Source organism: Ornithodoros turicata, chromosome 7 (genome assembly GCF_037126465.1).
Source record: "Ornithodoros turicata isolate Travis chromosome 7, ASM3712646v1, whole genome shotgun sequence".
Taxonomy (NCBI): domain Eukaryota; kingdom Metazoa; phylum Arthropoda; class Arachnida; order Ixodida; family Argasidae; genus Ornithodoros; species Ornithodoros turicata.
In genome coordinates, this window is record NC_088207.1 from 57,984,047 (window position 1) to 58,004,288 (window position 20,242).

Below are 20,242 nucleotides of genomic sequence, written 5' to 3' on the forward strand. Positions count from 1 at the left end.
TTCGGTGTATGACACGCACCCGTTGATTTTCGCCCTCGACGAAAATGTTTCGGTGTATAACACGCACTTTACAGATTGTTCGTGTCATACGCGGCATTAGTGTTAGACACTTACAAACTCAATAATCGAAGCAGAAAGCACACCATACCACCGCACCGTACCATACCACACACCATACACATAGGCATCGTCTCAAGCAGCGGTCAGCACGACTGGCAGCAATACAACAAGCACAGCTCTATGTACCAATGATACCCTATATTGTTCATGACCTACGTCACGTTTTGTCGGGGCGAAATCGGCCCGAATTCAAGGGTTAAGGCAGTGTTTCCCAAACTGTGGGTCGTGACCCCCAGGGGTGTCGTGGCAGTTTCAGCGGAGGGGTCGGCTCAGAAACAACAAAGAAGAGTTGTTCACATAGACCATGCTCTGCCCACTATTGTGCGTCCCAAAAACTCCGTCGTGTCCGCTCGTCGTAGCGGACCACCAGGACTACAAACAAGCTCATTTTATGGAACAGTTATCCCTGCTGCTGCGCGTTTATTTTTCTGTCTGTGATGGCTTCTAGCCCATCTTACTACCTGTGACGATATCAACTGACAAATTAAATTTCAGCTGCGGTTTTATGTATTACTGTTCACACGTTGAAATCAAAGCTTGTGGCACCGCGAAATCGGGGGTGCGGTCGCGATATCTTGTAGTTCTGATGAGTTGCCGCAGGGTAGCAAAGTTTGGGAACCACTGGGTTAATGTCAATTGCATGCCCTCAGGAATGGCGGTGTCATCACCCTGCGTGTTATACAACGTCACTGACGATACTATGCGGAAATGTATCGATGTACAGCACACGCACTCATAACACGCATGGCCTACTTTTTCAACTTTTTTTCGTGTATAACACGCGTGTTATTATACACCGAAAATTACGGTATTATTTACGCTGCCTTTTACTTTGCTCGTCGACAATTTTCTTCGTACACTCGGAAAATAACAAACTGAGGGTTATCGACAGGGATGCGAGAGTCAGCACATAAGACAACTTTGTAACTACGCATGTTATGTAATGTTACTTCGGGCGTCAAGTGTGGGCGGAGCCCATCACAGGAGACTCCGCCTGAACCTTCCTCCCGTGCACCTACATAACATCCACAAGTAAAAACGCCTGCCAAGTCCACGACAACAAACACTCAGCTCTTCGAAAACGGGGTGTAATGTAGTCCTCCCCCTCCGACAAATAAATAAATACCGAGCTCTTCCCCCGGGGGCAGAGAAAGAGGATCGCCAATTTGGCACCAGATACGTCGGATAACCTTCGCGTAACTCAAAGTTTTTTTTTTTTTTTATCGCGACCATCCACGGAACAGAATAATGCGCATCGCGATGGACATCAATGTACATAGTATCACGTTCGAAACGGTTGCGAAAGCGGCTTTAGCAAATGCGAAGAAGCTCTATGCAAAAGCTGGCCGGAAATGTGTTTTTCCCATTTGCTAAGTATTTCATATACATGGGAGTGGGAGTGCCAAAAGGTCCGGGTTTTGGCGAGGCCTGTAGAGTGTATGGAGGTCGAGTTCCGAACAATTGGAAGTGTAACAGTACACAAACAGTACAAGGTTTTGGCATCAACCACAGAAAATGTACAATTTTATAATTTAGAATTGATAGGTATCTCGGGAGAAGCTATTTTTATGAATATAACAGAATATATAGCCGTTCCAACTTAGACACGTGGGTTGCGAGACGCAAAAGTCGAGACCTCATATTATTGTGCAAATGCTTTCACGGCATCTTCGATAGCCAGTGCTTGATTGAATCCATTAGTTTTCATGCACCAATGAGGCTTTTCCGTCAGTGTCGTGTTTCTTTCCAAAGATTTAGCTCACTGAGTCCTCTGGCCCGTGTGCAGCGTCTTGATAATAATGCAATTTGTGACATTGACGTTTTTGATTGTACAATGTTTAACTAATTAATTTTACACAATTTTGTACTAACCATTGTACCATATTAGAAGGCCATCGCGCTGTTTATGGACGAGTCAATAAAACTGTAACACAACACATATGCGCAATAAAAGCTTTTTGTGGACGACAACAACAAATAAGTAATGACGATGTAGTGGGATATGTATGTGTGTCTAGCTTTTTGTGAGGAAGCACGCGGATAAATGTAATTTTGATGTTTCTAATGAGTGAGGTTATTTTTATAAACTTGTGCGCAGCTTTTTGACTTTATTAGCATGCTGTTAGGATATGACGGTATAAGGGAACGCACAGATTGAGCTCCATAGTTAGGTGTTATGAAAGGAATAATTTTGTAGCGATTTCTGATCACATATTGCCAAGGAGGATTCGGAGTAACGTCTAAGAAGTCAGTTTTTACATCATACATATAACACGTGTCGTATATCCATTCCGTGATACATCGTCCCACGTGTGGAATAAAGGTGGCCTTTCCCACAAAGTATTTAGCGTATACGAAGTGTTCAGAGTTACATGTAACTTGGTGCACACCTCAGGCAGCTTCGATACAGCGACAAGGAGATGGACAAAATTCGACTAATTCTCAGACGGAATCTCGGAGGTTAAGATTAGTGCAAATGGGAAGTGACGAGGGACAAGATAGAGAGAGAGAGAGAGAGAGAGAGAGAAGTGCGGAGAGGTGAGAGAGGCCGATTCACGCATCTGAAATCCGAAGCAAGCTCGTCGATCACAGAGGCTTTCAAGGAAAGGTGCTTTGAATGCAACGCGGAGGTGAAGGGCAAGTGCTCTTCAAGGTTCCTCCTTTTTACAGTTCATCAAGAGTAAAGACACGTGACTGTCTTTGTCGCAACCTTCTTTTGTTTTTTTCCGCTATTCTTGGCTGCTGTTGTCGTTGTTGTTGTCGGACAGCCGCTTGCGACATCATAGGACTTTTAATAACGGTCTCTTCTCAATGTTCCGTCGTATAGTCTCGGCGTTTTTCTTTTGATCTATGGAGTATTTGTTCTAGAAGTGGTAGTATCTGTCGCATACTTTCGCCCTTTAGTTTTCGTTGCGTGAGTGGCCTCCTGGATTGGACCTTGGGGTCCAAGAGAGGAACCCAGGTTGCGGTTTCCCACGCTCTGGTGTGCGTGTAGACCTTTCTTCATTTTCCTCTTCCTTGGAAATATAACAGACGTTTATACGCATCGATGCGGGCCTGAAATTCTACCTTTAACGGCACGCGGAGGTAAGAGAGGCAGCACTTTGTAGAAGACAGTACAACGGAGGAACAGAGGTTACAAATGTTTACCGGAAGGGCCAGAGAAGAATGAGTGAAGCACGAGATGATGGCGGCTTCGTCGTCATCACATGCCCACAGCGGAAGGCGTTGACGGGCGGATCGTCGACTAATGTTGGTGTTGCCGACAATATGGTGAGCTAGAAGAGCTCACCATACCGACAATATAGGTACGACTAACGCCGTGCAGCGGTGAAACTTGCAGCCATGGCTGTGCTTTTCGCATTAGTTGGGATTCCGCTGGCTTCCACTGTCGGACTTCACTGATGATGGTGTTCTTCTTCCTATAGAAGCCTTCAGACAATATTTCTTTCCAGCAGTATGTCGTATACTGATAGATCTGTTGCGCAGGGGTCGTGGCCTGTTTCTAAGGGACCTTCCAATACAGCACACTGCTGACATGACGTCGTGGTGAAAGGATATTGATAGGAAAGTAGTGGCATGTCCTGAAAACGCGGGAGTCGTAACCATGAACATGAGTGCTGTAGGAAGGAGGTCCCTGTCGATGGAAGTGTCTTCCGACTTATAGCATGTGGTCAGTGGTTGTTTGCCGACGGACTCGACATCTCCTTGAAGGCACTAATGATCTTGGCCGTATCTCTTCGTGTTCTGAGTTAGACCTCGCAGCTGCATCAGCACCACGAATGCCGAAACCCATCTGGCTGTGACACCATTCAGGCGACCCCGGGGGAGGTCACGTGCTTACGAGAACCAATAGGAATGGTCGAAGCCTTCGCTCAGTCTTACGTCGCTACGACACGTAGGAATATTGTCTTTCTTTTTCCATTTTTTTTTCCTGACTTGCGCAGTGACTCTCTCCTGAGTACTCTCGCATGCAGTACAACACGAGCATGATGCAAGAAATAGCAAATAAGAAAGTGTAACAGCACCTTTATGTTCGTCAGGTCACGAATGAATTCATGAACAATTGAGAGTGAAACAGGGGTATGGAGCCGTCTGAAGACACACTCACACAAACTAAAGCTATGGACGTGTGGCACTATAGAACGTGGACTATGGACTATAGACTATGGACGTGTGGCACTCAGAGTTGCTCAAACTGTATACAAGATGACGCCTGTAGGCGACATTATTTCCAAGAAATACTCATTTCAGAAAGAATATACTGTTTACTTCTTTGGTTCCATCTTACACGTGCTCAATCAAAGAGCCGGTTGAAATGCCAAGTGAACGGGGTCGTACATGGCCACTGATGACGTCAACGCAGCACATTAACTCCTCCACTCGCTTCGAAAGTGACATGAAGCATTGCTGGAAAAGTGGGACACGACTATCACGATCGACTCCAACAGTTCTTGTTTTCACCGATCTCCATGCAAATCGAAACAAAATCATCCTCGTTTCCTACAATTTCGTGTCCACTTCCTTGACCCAATAAATCTATCAAATTCCTCGCTACGTTGGTGAATAACACATTGGCTCAGAGTCGTGAAACGTGTCGGTAGAAATATTTTGTTGCTCAATTAAAAATCGAGCAATTAAAAGGATCGATTTTGCGCATTTCATGCGACGATACTATAGGAGAGAAAATAAAAAAAGTCAAATATGTGAGAGAAGAAAGAAAAGCGCAGGATGGCGAATTGTTTACTCTCTAAACTTTATGCCAGACACTGTATGAAAATCAGACGCCGCTTCTAGAATGTTGGTAGTATTACCGTTGGAAACAGATCAACCACACAGTGCACATTTCATTGTTGAGTACGTGTTGCCGCTTGGCTGGGTATACTGTTAGCAACATACAAAAGTGTCCTTCAGAGTCGTTCTGGCTTTGAGTGAACAGCTGTTGCATGGATACTCGACGACGGAGCATTGAAAGAGAAAAATATACGCATTTGTTACGGTTGACAGTTAGCGAGACACGAACCATTGGACTGAACACACATGTAGGCAAACGAGCCGAGGCGAGCCCCATCTAGAGACAAACACAACACATAGAGCCTCCTTCAGGAGGGTCCCAGAACCCCTGGCGCTGACGCCCATTGGCTTTTTCGTGAATTACTTGGTTGACTTTGTCCCTCAGGCTCTTGTATGGATGCTCTATATGAGTGGTTCCCAAAGCGTGGTCCTCAGACCCCCAGGGGTCACCGAGAGTGTTCGTGGTGGTCCGCGACAATCGAAGATATCTCGAAGACAGTCTTGGCGACGCGCAAATCTACATCGAAATATCGAATATACTGCCTTCTCATTTCCTGCGTGGAGGTGCGTTGTTTGTTTGTTTTTCCTTTTCTTTCTTCACGTCCCTTGTTTATGTCAACATGAATCATACTTAACGGGGGCCCTCCAATGGATTCTCAGTGGCTTGGGGGGGGGGGGATATGACACAGGTCCCTAGGTGGAGCTCGCCTCGGCTGGTTTTCCTACCTGTTCTCAGCAGCCACCTGCCTCGTGTATGAATGTGTGAGCGAGTGAGAAAACATGTAAGAGTGAGTGGAAAGGAGTGTATGACGTGTCCGCCCTGATTACTTGAGGCTTCCCAATTCACGAAAAAAAAAAAAAAGTCAATGTGGTGTGGAGGTAGGATTCCATGACCGGTAATCAGGAGGCTATGGCACTTGGCTTTTTCGTGAATTGCTTACTGACTGAACGCAGTTCCGCGACGAGCTCTCGGCCATTCCGATTGGTTCTCGTAAGCACGTGACCTCTCCCACGGCTGCCTCCACTTGCGGCCTTGCGATGCCTGTTTTTTTACACGAACACACCCTCACTTTACACCCTTGGAACACAAGCTCACACCACTGCAAGTAACTGTTTCTTAGGTTTCTCCAGCATAACACCTTTATTATTATTTATTTATTTATAGATAACGTCGACCACCTTTTTGGCGATCAAGGAGTTATACTGGCATCATCACCCAGTCTCCATCCATTGAAATGGAACTTACGGTCCAACCCTATGGTGGAAATCAAACGACTCAGGAAAAAGGTGCTGACGCTAGGGTTCGAACCTAGGCCCTCAGGAAACCACTCGTGTTTGTCGCGTTTGTACATAAATGTAGCTTGCCTCGGCTAATTCCCGTTGTTTACACTGTATTCACCTATACGGCGGACGTTGCATCTCATTATGACGCCTTTATGTGATCCCGTCCTCAGTCATGGACATGGTCCACCAGCTTGTCTGCCATTTTGTCACCAAATAAGGTGCCATACGGGACACCTGCTTTCAAAGTACAAGCAACACATGGAAAAGGTTCTGTTCACACGCGGTCAACATCAAAAGACCTTCTGCCTTTTGTGTACACATGCCTCAAATTCGCTGGGCTTAGATTGTGATCGGTCATCCGATAGCGATAGGACACATTTCGACAACGCAGGCGCGATAACGTTTGTTGTTGTTGTTAGCAAAGGTTCGCGCGTTATCGCGGCTGACCTTTCCGCGAGTGCTTTTACTGTGCACACCTGCAGGACGTTATCTGGACATAGTTAGCGCGTAGAAAAGTGGCATTGAAACGCGACTGCTCGGATATGTTTTTGTACGCAAAACAGGCCACACAACGACAACAACGACGAATGCTGCTGCTGGAAGAGATAACACGCCAATCTGCCTTAGTGGCGCACTGCCATCTTTTGATTGGACGAAGAAGAAGTTGGCAGCACAGAAAGTATACAGAAAGGTCGCTTTGGCAGTTAGTGGCCCGAGGGTCGGTGTTAGGTGTTAGCCAACCGAGATGTGGCTGACACACGACAAAACAGTCTTTTACAAATATACGCGCCGGACTCTCACCCCCTGTCTCTCACAAAAATTGCTTGGTCCCTGGCCACATCCAGCCCAGCAACGCTCTGCCCTCAAAGCTCTCTTGACGTTTCTGGATACCATAGGACTTCGATCCTTATTGTGAATGGACTCATCATTTCATTCCCCGCATCACCACCAGCAATGGGGTAGAGTATCGCCCCCTGGCGATGAAACTCCCCATTCATCATCATTCAAATAAAGTTGTTGTTGTTGTTACTAAGGGCAACGCTCCCCTTTATACCACGTACAGATTACAAAGGAACCTGGAGGATATATGACAGTTTCCTGCGGGAATCAAACACGTTTCTTTCACCAAATCAATTTCTCTCGTTTACAACCTTACACCGTTCTTTCTTCCGTCCTTAAAATAGCAGTTCCCTCGCGTATACACGCCAACAGCTGTTTAAGCAAAGCCGCCTTTGAAGTTGAATCCGACAGGAGAAGTCGATGTGACACTCGTGGCCACGCGAAGGTCGCTTAATTGCCAGGTTGAAGTGGCTGGCTCTTTCGAATCTATTAGCATTCCATTATATTATGGATATACACATTGGAAGAAGTCACCTCCTAACGGAAAAGCCGCTTAAATCGGCAACTTCCGCTATACTCGGGGCACGTCGAGCGAAAGCTTCGACTTATTACACCGCGGCTATTTGCATAACCAGGAAACATTCTCGGAATAATGGGCAAAAATTCAATAACGCGCCATACGCTGCTGGCGCGAATTGTCGGCCATCGCAGGAACTGTCAAGTCATCATATAGCGGGGGCAAGGTTATACCGGCCGGCCTTACTAAATCGGAACAGAGAAAACAATATACGATGAACGAGGGTGGCTTCGGGAAAGATCTCGCCGGAAGATCGAAAGTGGCACAACGGAGCAAATCTCGCATCTTCACAATGAAAATAATGAAAAATGACGGGGATTTCCCTATTGAAAAATCCAGCAGACTTTTCTGCTGGTCCAGCGGGAGAGCCTACTGGTCCAGCAGGAGAGTCTGCTGGTCCAGCAGGAGAAGTCTGCTGGTCCAGCAGGAGAAGTCTGCTGGTCCAGTAGAAGAGCCTACTGGTCCAGCAGGAGAGTCTGCTGGTCCAGCAGAAGAGCCTGCCGGTCCAGCAGAAGAGCCTACTGGTCCAGCAGGAGAGCCTGCCGGTCCAGCAGAAGAGCCTATGCTGTTCCAGCAAGCCCAGTTGAGCCTAATGAAGGGTGGATTTCCATTCAATCATTTTATTAAATGTATGTATGCTGTTATGAGCATGCTCACACACGATTTTACGTATTACACGTAATTACGTCGCGAGACAACTGAGATCATGAGCGACGGTCTGTGGATTGCTTTTGCCCACCCGAAGGTTTTTTAACGTGCGATGAAAGCTCACCACGCGGCACCCCGTATTTAACGTGACGGGGAAGACGGCGTGTCTGAGCAACTTGTACCCATCTTCAGAATCGATCCAGCACCGCGAAGCAACTGTGGCTATGAGCGGCGTACAGATGTGGACTGATGGAGAGAGGTTTGCATGTGTCCTGGGCCGACTTCAGGGGGAACAGTGCCGACATTCATGGTCCAAACCACTATGTTTGGCAGCGTACTCTGGATTCTGTAGCTACGCAGCCTCGTCGCTTTATGTCACACACTTGGTAAGGGTGGTCTCTTTGGTCATGTGACATTACCACACACATGCCTCTGCCCCCACTTTACGTCTCCGTGGTCCGTATGTAGACTCACTACAGTATATACCTTAGGTGCACACAATGGAGCGACCATGAGCTCGTATATAGCGAGCATTAATGCACGTAACTCATCAATATGAAGTTCTTGAAGTCCAGTGAAGTTGGACACAGTATTTCTAGTTTCAGCGAAAAGTACCGGATAAAGCATCACGTTACTTCTCACGAGTAACGGTATAGTGGTATTGCGTTACTTTAAAAACGTGTATCGATATCGGTATTTAGCCACTTTTGGTTTCGTAGCTGGTATCGGTGGGTTCAGCACTCATAGAATGAGGCCTTTCCGCTTTAGCTTGCTTCGTGTTCACAAATGCATCCGCAGAATAGCGTTAAACGTAGAAAACTGTCAGACACAACGTGAGTCTGTAAACGTAGGTGCTCTCGATTGCGGCAAATATCGGAAGAAACACGACTTTGCTTTCAAATGATAAGATAAACCGAGTATTTTGCATGAAAGCTGCGTTATCGAAGGCCGGAACGCACACGGGCCAGAGAAAAAATAGCAACGGCCTTGCATATCAGATATTAGTCTTTGGCAACACAAACAAAGCTCACCCTAAGTGAAACGTCATGGAGCACGAGGTTTCCGTTGCGTCCCTTCCCAAAACGGTTTATGTCCACAAGTGGATATATGAACATAAAACACTGTCCAGCCGAAAAATTGGATGCTGAACAGCTTTACGAACGAGTTGCTACTAGACGCGCACACGGAAGAGTAATTGCCGCCATTTTCTTTCCACATCAGCTGTCCCGCTTACAGCATGATTACAGCAGTGATTTATCCAGATCCCATTACACCCCCCCCCCCAAAAAAAAAAAAAAAAGATCTGGAGGATACCCCCTAAAATTTTGTGTGATTGCACAATATCTTGTCAGAAGCTTGTAAATAGACCCCCTTGCGGACCCCCCTCAAAAAAAAAAAAAAGAAAAAAGAACGACAGAATTCTGGGTAAATCACTGCTGCTCAGGGTTCACACATGCATTGTATCATCATACTTACTTCCCAGCTTTTCTCAAATATATTCGATGGCACACTGTTATCGGGAAGTGTCCTACAGTGTAACACTGGTGCGACTGTCGACGGCACAGGGAACATCTTACTGCTCTGATCGAACTCCCAGTACTTGTGGTAAAGCACGTGCTTTACCCCAAGGACACTGGTATGCAATCCAGCAGTGCAAGCTCGTCCTAGACGTCAGTCTAGTACTAGACACTTTTTTTTTTTTTGTAACAGTCCAGAATTGGTGCGTACAGGGTGTCCCAGAAAACGTATCATTAAGTTGTAATAGTAATAATAATTTAAAAAAAAAACTACGCCACCTGGAATCACGCGGTCAACGGCATTTGTTCTTACTAAGTTTCTGCCACCTCCTGAGGTCAGTTTTTACGAACTGAATTCAGAAAGTTGCCAAGTAAAGGTCGCTTTTTACCCCACCAATGTGAAGCGCGTGCTGAATTTACTCAAGTTCATGATAACTGACACTGGTATCGAGCTATCCCATCGAAAAAAAAAAACAAACAAAAAAACAGCCGAACATCAATCATGTGCTTTGGAGCGCCCACAGCCTAGCGCGCGACCACTTTTTGCGCGCCCTCGCTCGAAGTCCAACGAAAGGAGGTTGCTAAACCCAGCCCACACAGGGGTAGTGAAAGTTCTCGAAATGGGGAGAAGGAAGGCATGATCCCAGCGAATGCCGGATGCGATAAGCTATGCCTGTCTTGTATTATTGTTATTGTATTATAACCCACTCCCCTCTGTAGTGTATACCTTGAGGGTAACATAAATAAATAAATAAATAAATCTGGTACCGAAGCAAAAAAAATAAAAACATTCATTTGCGGCGCGTTTCGGCTCACTTTTTCTACTATCCCGGTGCGGGCAGGATTTAGCAACTTCCTTTCGTCGGATTGAGAGCGAGGGCGCTCAAGAAGTGGTCGAGCGCTCGGATGTGAGAGAAACGCATGATGCTCGGCTATTTTTTCCGATGGGGTAGCTCCTCAATATCCGTGTCAATTATCATGAACTTGAGTAAATGCGGCACGCGTTTCACATTGGTGGGGTAAAAGAGCGACCTTTACTTGGAAAATTCCCGAGTTCTGTTCGTAAAAATGGACACAATAAAACACATCTAGTGGTGACAAAAACCCAACACGCCGTTGACCGCGTGATTCCAGGTGGCGTAGTTTTTTATTATAATTTAATGACTCGTTTTCTGGGACAGCCTCTATACTGCAAAAATTGGGTTGTAGCTTTGGACGTGCTGTAAAGCACAGTACAGCATGCCTCTTCCTGTTAAGGTTGACAGTGCCTCCTCTTCCCCTTACCTTTTTTTGCTCCGAATTTCAGGAAAAAATTGTGCAGGAGGAATCATCCCTCTCTATGGCAGCTGCTCCCTATTTTCTAGAAACTTATAATGAAGAACTTCGATGGAACACTAGGGGTTGTTTGTTTTAAAAGAGCCTACTTCTACCGGCGGGATGCAACTCTCTGCACTCTATTAGAAAATGATACAAGAACTTTCTAAGCAAGTTCCATACTTTGCGTAACTCAGTATCATGGAGACATGCTACCCATCTTTCAAAAAGGTACAGGAAGGCATAGTGATTTATTTTGTGACATTTGCATAGCCTACATTACCTAACTCCAGTTACGTAACTGGAGTACAGTTGCCCAACTCCATTTACGCTACGGCCATTTTTAGTTTTCAATTAGTTTCTGTATCGTATCATTGAATCCATCAAACGTCCTCTGTGACAACTGATACTTTGTGCAAAACAGGTTTATCCATTTTTCTCAGTTATGTGCCAGTGTATAAAAGAAGAACCTGCATAGTCCGGATGGCAAAGGGAAACAGTGTATTTGCAAAATATGCTGGATACACGCAGGACAAAAGATCAGCTTAGGTTCCAACAGCAAATGCTAGCAACACACACAACTCCTCATGTTTGCGATAAGTGGACGGATCGAGTGTTGGAGTTGTTTGATCTCATGCTCTTGTTGTAAAATGGTGAAATAACAAAAAGGCATCGTCAACAAATATTTACAGTTTGTCATCTCTCCACAGGAGGGAAAGAGCAGTTAGTCACGAAACACAGTAAACGGAAAAATAAAGGTATAGCTCAAATTTACAAGGCAAGAGCAGTTAGGACCTGTAGTTGGAGCTCTCCTATCACACTGTCACACAGCTACAGCCCGGGTTGGCTTCGGCCATTTAAGAAAACCATATATTATCCGCTCCCGTTATTAGCCCAGTTCCTCTGTCAGCTTTCATGAGAAACCAAAGTACAAGCTGCCCAAAAATGTAAGTCACAAGGTTGTCAGATCTTGCCATTGGCAGATCCCATGTCGTTCACAGGAGCGCAGTGATTAAAAAAATATGTTCCTTTTTTGTGATCAGCAAAGCGGTTCAGTCCACGGGGCATATTTTTAAAGTGCACCACATCGCTGCTGAATTTTTATATTTCCAGCTTATTTGAATTTTTTCGTTCAACCATGGCTGCCAGGGATCTTGTTGGTAGCATGTTAGTTGTGCTAAATAATTAACGAAGTGCAAATCCAGGTCTATATCCAAAGCCAGTCAGCCATGGTGCATGGTCGTCCTGTGAGAAAAGCATACGTCTTACATGATCGCACAGCCTTTAGCCTGCACTAGTTCCATTCAGCACAACTATCAGTAATGAATAATACCGAAGGTGTCACAAAATAACATCACGATAACAGAAACTATACTCAAGCTCGAAAGCACTGCATGAATCGAAAAAAAGAGTCACGCGAGACAAAATATCTATGAAAGACTCACAAATAAAACAGGCACTTGCCTCGTCACAATCGTTGCTTTGTGAGCCCTGTGTGGTGAAGCCCCCGATGATATGAGCGTGGTTGCAATTTATCGTATTACCTATTCATCCCACAATACACGACATTACGGGAAATTCTTCGAAGGTTTTGCATTCAGGCATGCTTTATACGAGGTTTCACTGTAACTGTAGCTGCTTGAGAAGTGGGAAAGAATATACTTGAGGCGCAAAGAGGCAAACAGTGATGCTGCTACAGCCATTCGTGATAAGCTGTTCAGTCCCGCAATCGAACATCAGCGTGGGTCCGCTGCAACTACAATTCCTGAAGGGATTGCGCAGAACAGTGTCCATCATTTTCAAGATAGTTGCCTAAGAAGAGCATGTTACAATGAGATATGCTATTTGATTCAAATCCCATATATACTCCACACGGCAATACTCATTACGGAGTACACCTGGATACATTAGAAGATGTTGGCACCAGGAATGTGGAATACGGGACACAAAATGCTAGTGGTAATATTCGCGTCTCCGCTGTAAATATGTGAATGCTTGTTCTTCTGGAATGTAGATACCTTAGTGTACTAGCTAACCTACGAGGTGACCTAAATTTCTTTTTTTTTTTTTTTTGAAATGCCAATACTTCTCTGTCCTGACATTGGCACAACATGCAGTTTTATATCTACGTAAGAGTGATACCTAACGGAACTGCCTTGATATGTAAACAACTTTCTTATAACGTACCGCTACTTCTACTCTTTTGGACAGCGCATGCTACGAGAAAAACATTCTTTGCGTTTCGTTCTGTGAGAATGAACAGGATTTTTGAACGACGCATTCAAAAAGGTGGCAGAGCAGTCCGTGACGGCAGAGAACATTTTTTTCGTGGCTGCTGCTATCGCGACGCACAAAATTTATATTTTGATCAGATGCAGCTCAACAAAGTTGGAAATACTCTCTGCCATATTGTAAATAATGTCTGGTAAGAGAGGAAACTTAAGTGTTCAACTTATGAATCGCTGCAAAAATGCAGATTCCCTGGTCATACACACCTTTCAGTCAGGCTACATTCACAGCACACTAAATAACAAGAACAAACACCATTGCTAGTATCAACAACAGGCACAATGATTTGTTCCAGATGTTCCCTGTTGCCTGTATGTGGCATCTTATGCTTCAGATTCCGTCTGGTCCTTGTTCTCCCTCGCCGGCTTCACTCGAGGGTACAGCTGTAATTGAACAAGTATGTCTTTTACCGTGTATCCGCACGAGCGACATCCTCATGGAATATTCTAGTGGAAGAAAAAGCGAAAGCACTGCTCACAGAGCCGAAGTTCCGTCCCGTGTTATGCTAAGCATTCACACGGTGCCGAACATCGGGAGTGGCGTACTGCGCGTTTAGCAGACGACACCATCACATTGTTTTCCTGTCGTCTGCTACGGAATATCTTGTGGCTGTGTAGCAGGATATTCCCCACGGTTAGCAGTGTACGTGAAGACACGACGTTGAGCGATCGCGCTCACGCGACAGCAGAAAGCTACGACGCTTTTCGCATCTTCCGCTTCTGGGGCAATGTCGCTCGTGTGAATACACGGTTATTGGAACGTTATGTCCTTTAATAGACTGCATACGAACAATCCAGTAACAGTAGGTAAGTTGTCAGCGATATTATGTGGCGATATCGATGGCGGCGATAAAGCCTTCAGGAGAATACGTAGATAAGAAAGGAGCTGAGTTTGTGGAACTCCGTTGTCTTCGTACTGCCTACTCTCAAACGCAAAAGGAAACTGGATACTCTCGACAGCAGGCATCGCGCTAGCATGGAAACTGGGTGGCAAGATTATGGCAACGTGTCTGCCACACGCATTTGTGAGACGACCCCTGGAACGATAAATACTACCCTCTGTGGCTGCCGTGCGGCAGCTTCCTTGGAATTACGGCCTCCACTAGGCCATTACGGCCTTTTTTACGGCCGTTCTGTTTACGGCCTTAAGTTGTTCCACCTGACTAATACCTCTGTCAGACGGGCACACATACGGCCTTTAAGGTTACAGCATGAAGAAAAGGCTGCAGCTGAAGCACGGCCTTAAAGCCTTGGAGGCTGCCAGACGGTATCCGTGACGTCGTTTTGACGATGATGTCTACACTGATAAACACATCTGCGAACGTTGAATGGAATGTAGTGAAATGACATTTGTTCTCTCTATAAGTACTCGGAAACGTTTGGTTGGCACTTAGCCAATTCGAAAAATACAACAGCAAATGAGATTTGCTTTGGATGCTTCGTTGTGCACACACAATTTTGAATGCAGACGACACGGAGTGCAGTGGTTCGAGGGTATCACTATGAACTGACGAGATAGAATGAGAAGCAAAGTGCAAAAATGCATCAGAAAAACTGAAGCTGAAGCAAAAAAAGTTGACAGAAAATTACCTCTCATAAAAGCATTTTATTTCGAATTGAAGGAGATCTACGGCATCTTGTTCGTGGCGCTTGGTGACAAGGCTTTGGCAGTTTAGAGGGAATGCCGTAAACTGTCTTGCTGAAAGTCCGTTGCCCATACATCTCAGTTTCGTCGCAAAGGCCGTCTGGCTGACCGTCTGGCAAGAAGTTAATGACCGTATGCACTTAAGGCTGTAACCGCTAAGGCCGTAAGTGCACCCGTCTAACAGGGGTATGAGGTATGCATAACATTATGAATGATCAAGTGACCGTAGCATTGCGACAAATATGTATAAATAAATAAACGTAGAAAAAGTGTTCGGGGGCTGTGACGTTTCCGCAGATGTGGTTCGTCGTATCGTGCACACACGGGTACTTTCTATGTGTCGTAGTTGGTGAGATAGAAGCTATTCAATAAAAACTTCCGCGTCAAGCTGTGACGTCGGATGATCAAGAGCTTCTTCCATTAATGGAAGAAGCTCTATCCCCATTGGCTCTCTCAAGGTACCGCAGAATGCCTACACGGAAACAAGTGGTGATAAGAGTAACTTACTCCCAGCAGATTCCTGGGCAGGTATCCCTCCGTGTCTCCCATCCGTGCCCACCACCAATCACGTTCGCTATCATCTCCTTTGCGCAGGACCAACACCATGTCCCCTTCCTTGAAGCTCAGCTCATCAGGATTGTGAGCCTCGTAACTGAATACTGCGTAGGCCACTCCTCCATTCAAGATACCCAGCTTTTCTTGAATGCCTAAAATGGCATTATCACGATGAAACACTCTTGCCATTTACACCGAAGGCTCTTAACAAATATGAACAGAAGGTAGGACTGACAAGGTCCAATATCTCAGCAATGGATGATGTTTATTCGGAGGTTCCGGTGAATAGGGAATTTTAGTGAATCTTTTTCACTCAAAAGGTTCGCAAAAACGGTTTTGCCGCTGCCCAACCAGAGGATTCCATTCCATCTTCTCATTGGTGCTCTGCAATATTGTTCACAAACCGTTTGAGTGAAAACGAATCACTAAAACTAGCTAACGTCCGAGAAGACTGCATCATGGCACTCAATCTACAATTCTGCTGCAATTACTTGCTATTACCTGCTATTGAGCAAACAATCGGGTTTCCTCTGAGGCTACATCCGATATATTTCTCTGTTTAGACGCTACGTAAAGAGATGATCAGGGACAAAATCTACTAAATTAAAGATTAATATATAAATGAAAGATAGCCAGCTGGAATTTTCACATTCTCGCGACAGATGTGGTGTATGTACAACTAAACAAAGCTTGCCTTCAAGCAGCATAACTGTTGTCAAGTGAAGACTGCACGATAGAAATGTTACTGCACTTCACATTACAAAGCTGCTGCGGTTAACAGCACAAACTTTGCATAAGTTGGTGCAGGACACTAATCACATTTGTGCGCATGCACTGGTATGTCGGGTGAGCATACTTTTTCGGGGGCATACTTACTGTACAAGTATTCTGAGCATCCATCAAATCCTTCCTCATCTTCTTCACATTTTTCTGCAGCAGTTTCATGATCACTGAGTGTTGTCGCAAAGATGCAAGCTCCGTGTTCCACCAGGAACTTCACCATTGGAAGATTGTTACATGAGGCAGCACAGTGGAGAGGAGTCCTAGTGGTGAAAGATATCTCGCTTAGGATATCAAAATTAATGAGTACTGTACAGCTGCAATGCACAGGGGATGCACTATGGAAGAACAAGGATCTACAGAGCTTTATGGTACAAGTCTGGCCACTGTGCGTGGGAAGCAATGCCTCCGATTAGAAGGAAACACGTGTCACGAGGGTTATAAACAATTTTTCTGTGGCAGTATATTTGCGTCGGACCAGGTTTGTGTACTCGTTACTCCAAGTCGCATAGAAATACCGCAGCATACTATTTGTACTCACCAGCCATCACTATCTTGAGCATTAACGTCACACCCAAACTCCACCAAGAACTTGACGATCTCGAAGTGGCCAGCACAGATAGCGTTGTGAAGAGCTGTGATGCCCTCGTCATTTGCTGCACTGGGATTCTGAACCTGAGCGCACAAAAAATTAAGAAAGGTTTTGAGGCAACTAAGACGAATTTGTAAATAATGTACATTCTCACCTCCTTTGCGGTCTTCTTTACCAACTCAAGCTCGCCCTCAAGTGCAGCATCCAACAGAAGAGCTAGGGGGTCAAAACTGACTCTGTGAGGATTTTTTGCTGAACCTTTCGTCTTCAGGTTGCCTTTCTTGATCCATTTGCTGGAAGACACGGGTGGTACAGGCACATCTCTGACATCCAAGTTCTCCTTAGGGGAACCCTGAGATTCTTCTGCAAAGGAAGAGGTCGTGCCATTTGTGCCAACAAGTTCTAGCTTAGAAAGTAGTCATAGAAAGGTTTTGTGCTGGCAAATGGTATGAAAAGAATTATAGTCAATGACAGTCAAGTCTCTATCTACATCTCATGTTTCTAACTGTAGGGCTGTCAAACTCTTTGTAATGCCTGAGGCCAATGAAACACTGAAGAATGAACACGACAGTTAAGCCTCGCAGTGCACCAGTTGCAGACTTTGTGATTGCATATTTTGAAATAAACATATTTTGCATATTTGTGGTCGCAAAGCTTGATGTGTTGATCAAAGGTATAGTGGTAATACCTGTGACCGGAAATTAGGGGTGGTGGGGGGTGGGACTGGCTTTGACCCCGATTGCTGGAGTTTTTCACACCAACTGCTCTACTTTGATTATCAAAGCTTTTTTTTTTTTTCTGAACTTGATGTTGAAGCAAGAAACTGTTTTTCTTCCCCCTGCCACACACACACAGACTCAAAAAAGAAAAAAAAAGAACAGGCTGCTTCTACGTTACATCATAATCAGTACAGAGGCAAACTAGTGACCGTAATAAACCAGGTAGTACGTCATATTTACCCAAACGTACGTACCTCCGCACTCACCACTGCCAGGTTCCTTTGCATCTGGCAAACTCTCGCTCGAAGTACCCCCGTCACCTTCCGTCCGAATGTCAGCGATGGGCGGAGGGCTTTCTTGGCTGTCTCCGCTTCCAACCACTAAAGGACGCCGCTTGTTCGTCGTGTCGTCTGCACCAGTTTCGCCGGTTTCGCTGTTGGCAAATGACGGCATGCCTGTCGGGCTGCTGGGCGGGACTTCCGAGCTGGGACTCGTGCCCGGCTCCGGAAACAAGAATGCCGGTGGGACTGTCACGCAGCGTGTTCCGGTTCCGTTAGTCTTCCGCCACTGAGGAACCACTGCTGCTTTGTTGTTGTTGTCCTTCTGTGGCTTGGATGCCTGCTAGAGGAGGTGATGAATATTTGAGACATGCTGCTCAGAGTTCTAGAAAGAATTTCACAATATGATATGCACATTGTGTCAGCATCACTGTGGTAGAGTTGCCAACAAGCTCACTTCAGGCAGACTGATGATCTAGCACTTGCACAAACATTGAAGAGGTTCTTCATTGGTGTCTTCAGTAACCTCCTCAATGCTACTCGTGCATACAGCACTGGCAAAGCTGTGGAGGATGGCATTGAGGAATTTCCTCAAATTGTGCGTGGCATGCTCTACGTTGTAGCCTTGGAAAAGCAATAACTGGACAGTTTTTAAGAGCAGCTTCCTCGATGTTTTCACGTGCATTTGAGGCAGTCACGTAAAAATCTCGTTCAGAATGATACCGAAGTAAGCTTCTGCATATAATCATATAATAACGGAAGTGTGGGGTAGATACTCTATTACAACATAAATGCGTTTGTCCTCGCATTTACATCTTGTTCACAGTTTGTTATCTGCAAGCAGTTGCAAGGACTGGATGTAGCAAGCATTCAACCATTGAAAGCTTATGCAGTTGCAAGACAACAAATGTTCAGAAGACCAAACAGTTACAAAAGCATCGAGCACAAATATGTCCCTTATGCATCCTCTCTACATCCAACGAAAGTACATCTCCTGCGCATCCTCTGTGTATGAAACATGACTGTTATTCAAAGTCCGGATAACAAACTAATAACTGGTGTTATGCTTACTCCTCAGTGTAGTGAGTCAACGTTGCATTTTAAACTTTTTTAAACTTAGCAGGCCGTGGCCTTACGATAACTAATGTCTTGATGCCTCATTCTGTGTCAGCAGAAACACTGTAAGACAAAGGGGAAGGACAAGGAGTAGTCACCTTAAGTTCTTCCTCTGGGCTTTTGTTTCCTGCGGCTTGGGAGTCTTGCTCTTGTGGAGTACCTGTTTCGGCTGGTCGCTGTCGGCTTATGGTTGAAGGTCGAGGTAGTCTTTGGGAAGCGGGTTTCAAAATACTCCTGAGGAAAAATTCATCAGTGAAAAGAGCATAGTAGGGATGAAAGAGATCATGGACTGCCATTTACCTGTGGTTGGATACTGTTAACTTTGAAGGCACAGTAGAGCTCTTGGAAGTGGGGGCTGTTGCATCGACAGCGTCGAGCGAAGTTTCCGCGTAGCCTGAACTTCCATTTGTAGCCTGGTTCTGGCGTGGAGGCAACACTGGACGCACAGACATTGCTGGCTTGGGTGGAGGCTGGGGCTTCGGCTTGGCAGAAGGCTCGCTTGCTGTGTTGCTGTCAAAATAAGCCAGGGAGCTATAGCAAGGGTAGTGGCTTCGGTCGTGGTGGTAATGTGACCCAACAAGATGTTAACATAACAACAGCTTGGATCCTGTTAACAACAGGATCCAAGAAAATGCTACACGTTCATGATCCGAAATATTGAAACAGTATTGTACTTTCATATTTGTGCCAATTGTTAATCGCATGCTGACACAATATCCAGTGCTGATTTCACAATCTTGTACAGAGATGCAACATCAGCAAGCAGTATCACTCTAGGCAGCAACGAAATGAAGCAGTGACAAGAACAAAGTGTACGAGCAACAAAGGCTACAGTGCACCAAATGAAGCAAGGGTTCCAGGGTATTGTGTGCTTGCTTTTATAGTGCTGGTGGCAGTCTGTCATGCTGCAATGACCTTATGTTGCATGCACTTCCGAGTCTTGCAGCCTTATCGCTATATTGCATTTAAAACTGCACATGTTAAGTATTTAACCTACAGTGCACTGCACATTAAAGATATCAGTATACAAACTGTACCAATAGCAATACGGTGTCATTTGTGCTGAAGACTGAATAAACCCTCAACTTGCCATTCCGGTGCATAGTTCGTAATTGCGTCGAGCCCGTTTATTACGATCTTCGATATAACGATAGCTCCGTTATTACGATCAAATT

General features: G+C 45.3%; 2 protein-coding genes across 3 annotated transcripts in view; both read right to left on the reverse strand.

Moving 5' to 3' along the window:
* LOC135401731 (cyclic AMP-dependent transcription factor ATF-3-like) overlaps window positions 1-9,808 on the reverse strand; it is a 92,085-nt gene extending 82,277 nt beyond the window's left edge. Inside the window, exon 1 of one of the 2 annotated variants that reach the window (XM_064634286.1) lies at window positions 9,740-9,808. The gene's annotated coding sequence lies outside the window, so the exon portion shown is untranslated. Of the gene's footprint in view, window positions 1-9,294; window positions 9,437-9,739 lie in introns of those variants that run through there. The other variant, XM_064634285.1, reaches the window with a different exon arrangement.
* A 1,770-nt stretch (window positions 9,809-11,578) lies between these two features.
* The window catches only part of LOC135401733 (apoptosis-stimulating of p53 protein 1-like), a 58,242-nt gene continuing 49,578 nt past the window's right edge, over window positions 11,579-20,242 (reverse strand). The window contains exons 7-14 of the mRNA XM_064634288.1: window positions 19,368-19,577; window positions 19,166-19,301; window positions 17,928-18,294; window positions 17,109-17,317; window positions 16,904-17,037; window positions 16,459-16,625; window positions 15,535-15,734; window positions 11,579-13,766 (exon numbers count right to left, since the gene is read on the reverse strand). Of these exons, the coding sequence (XP_064490358.1) occupies window positions 13,707-13,766; window positions 15,535-15,734; window positions 16,459-16,625; window positions 16,904-17,037; window positions 17,109-17,317; window positions 17,928-18,294; window positions 19,166-19,301; window positions 19,368-19,577 (1,483 nt within the window). The 3' untranslated portion in view covers window positions 11,579-13,706. The remainder of the gene's footprint in view (window positions 13,767-15,534; window positions 15,735-16,458; window positions 16,626-16,903; window positions 17,038-17,108; window positions 17,318-17,927; window positions 18,295-19,165; window positions 19,302-19,367; window positions 19,578-20,242) is intronic.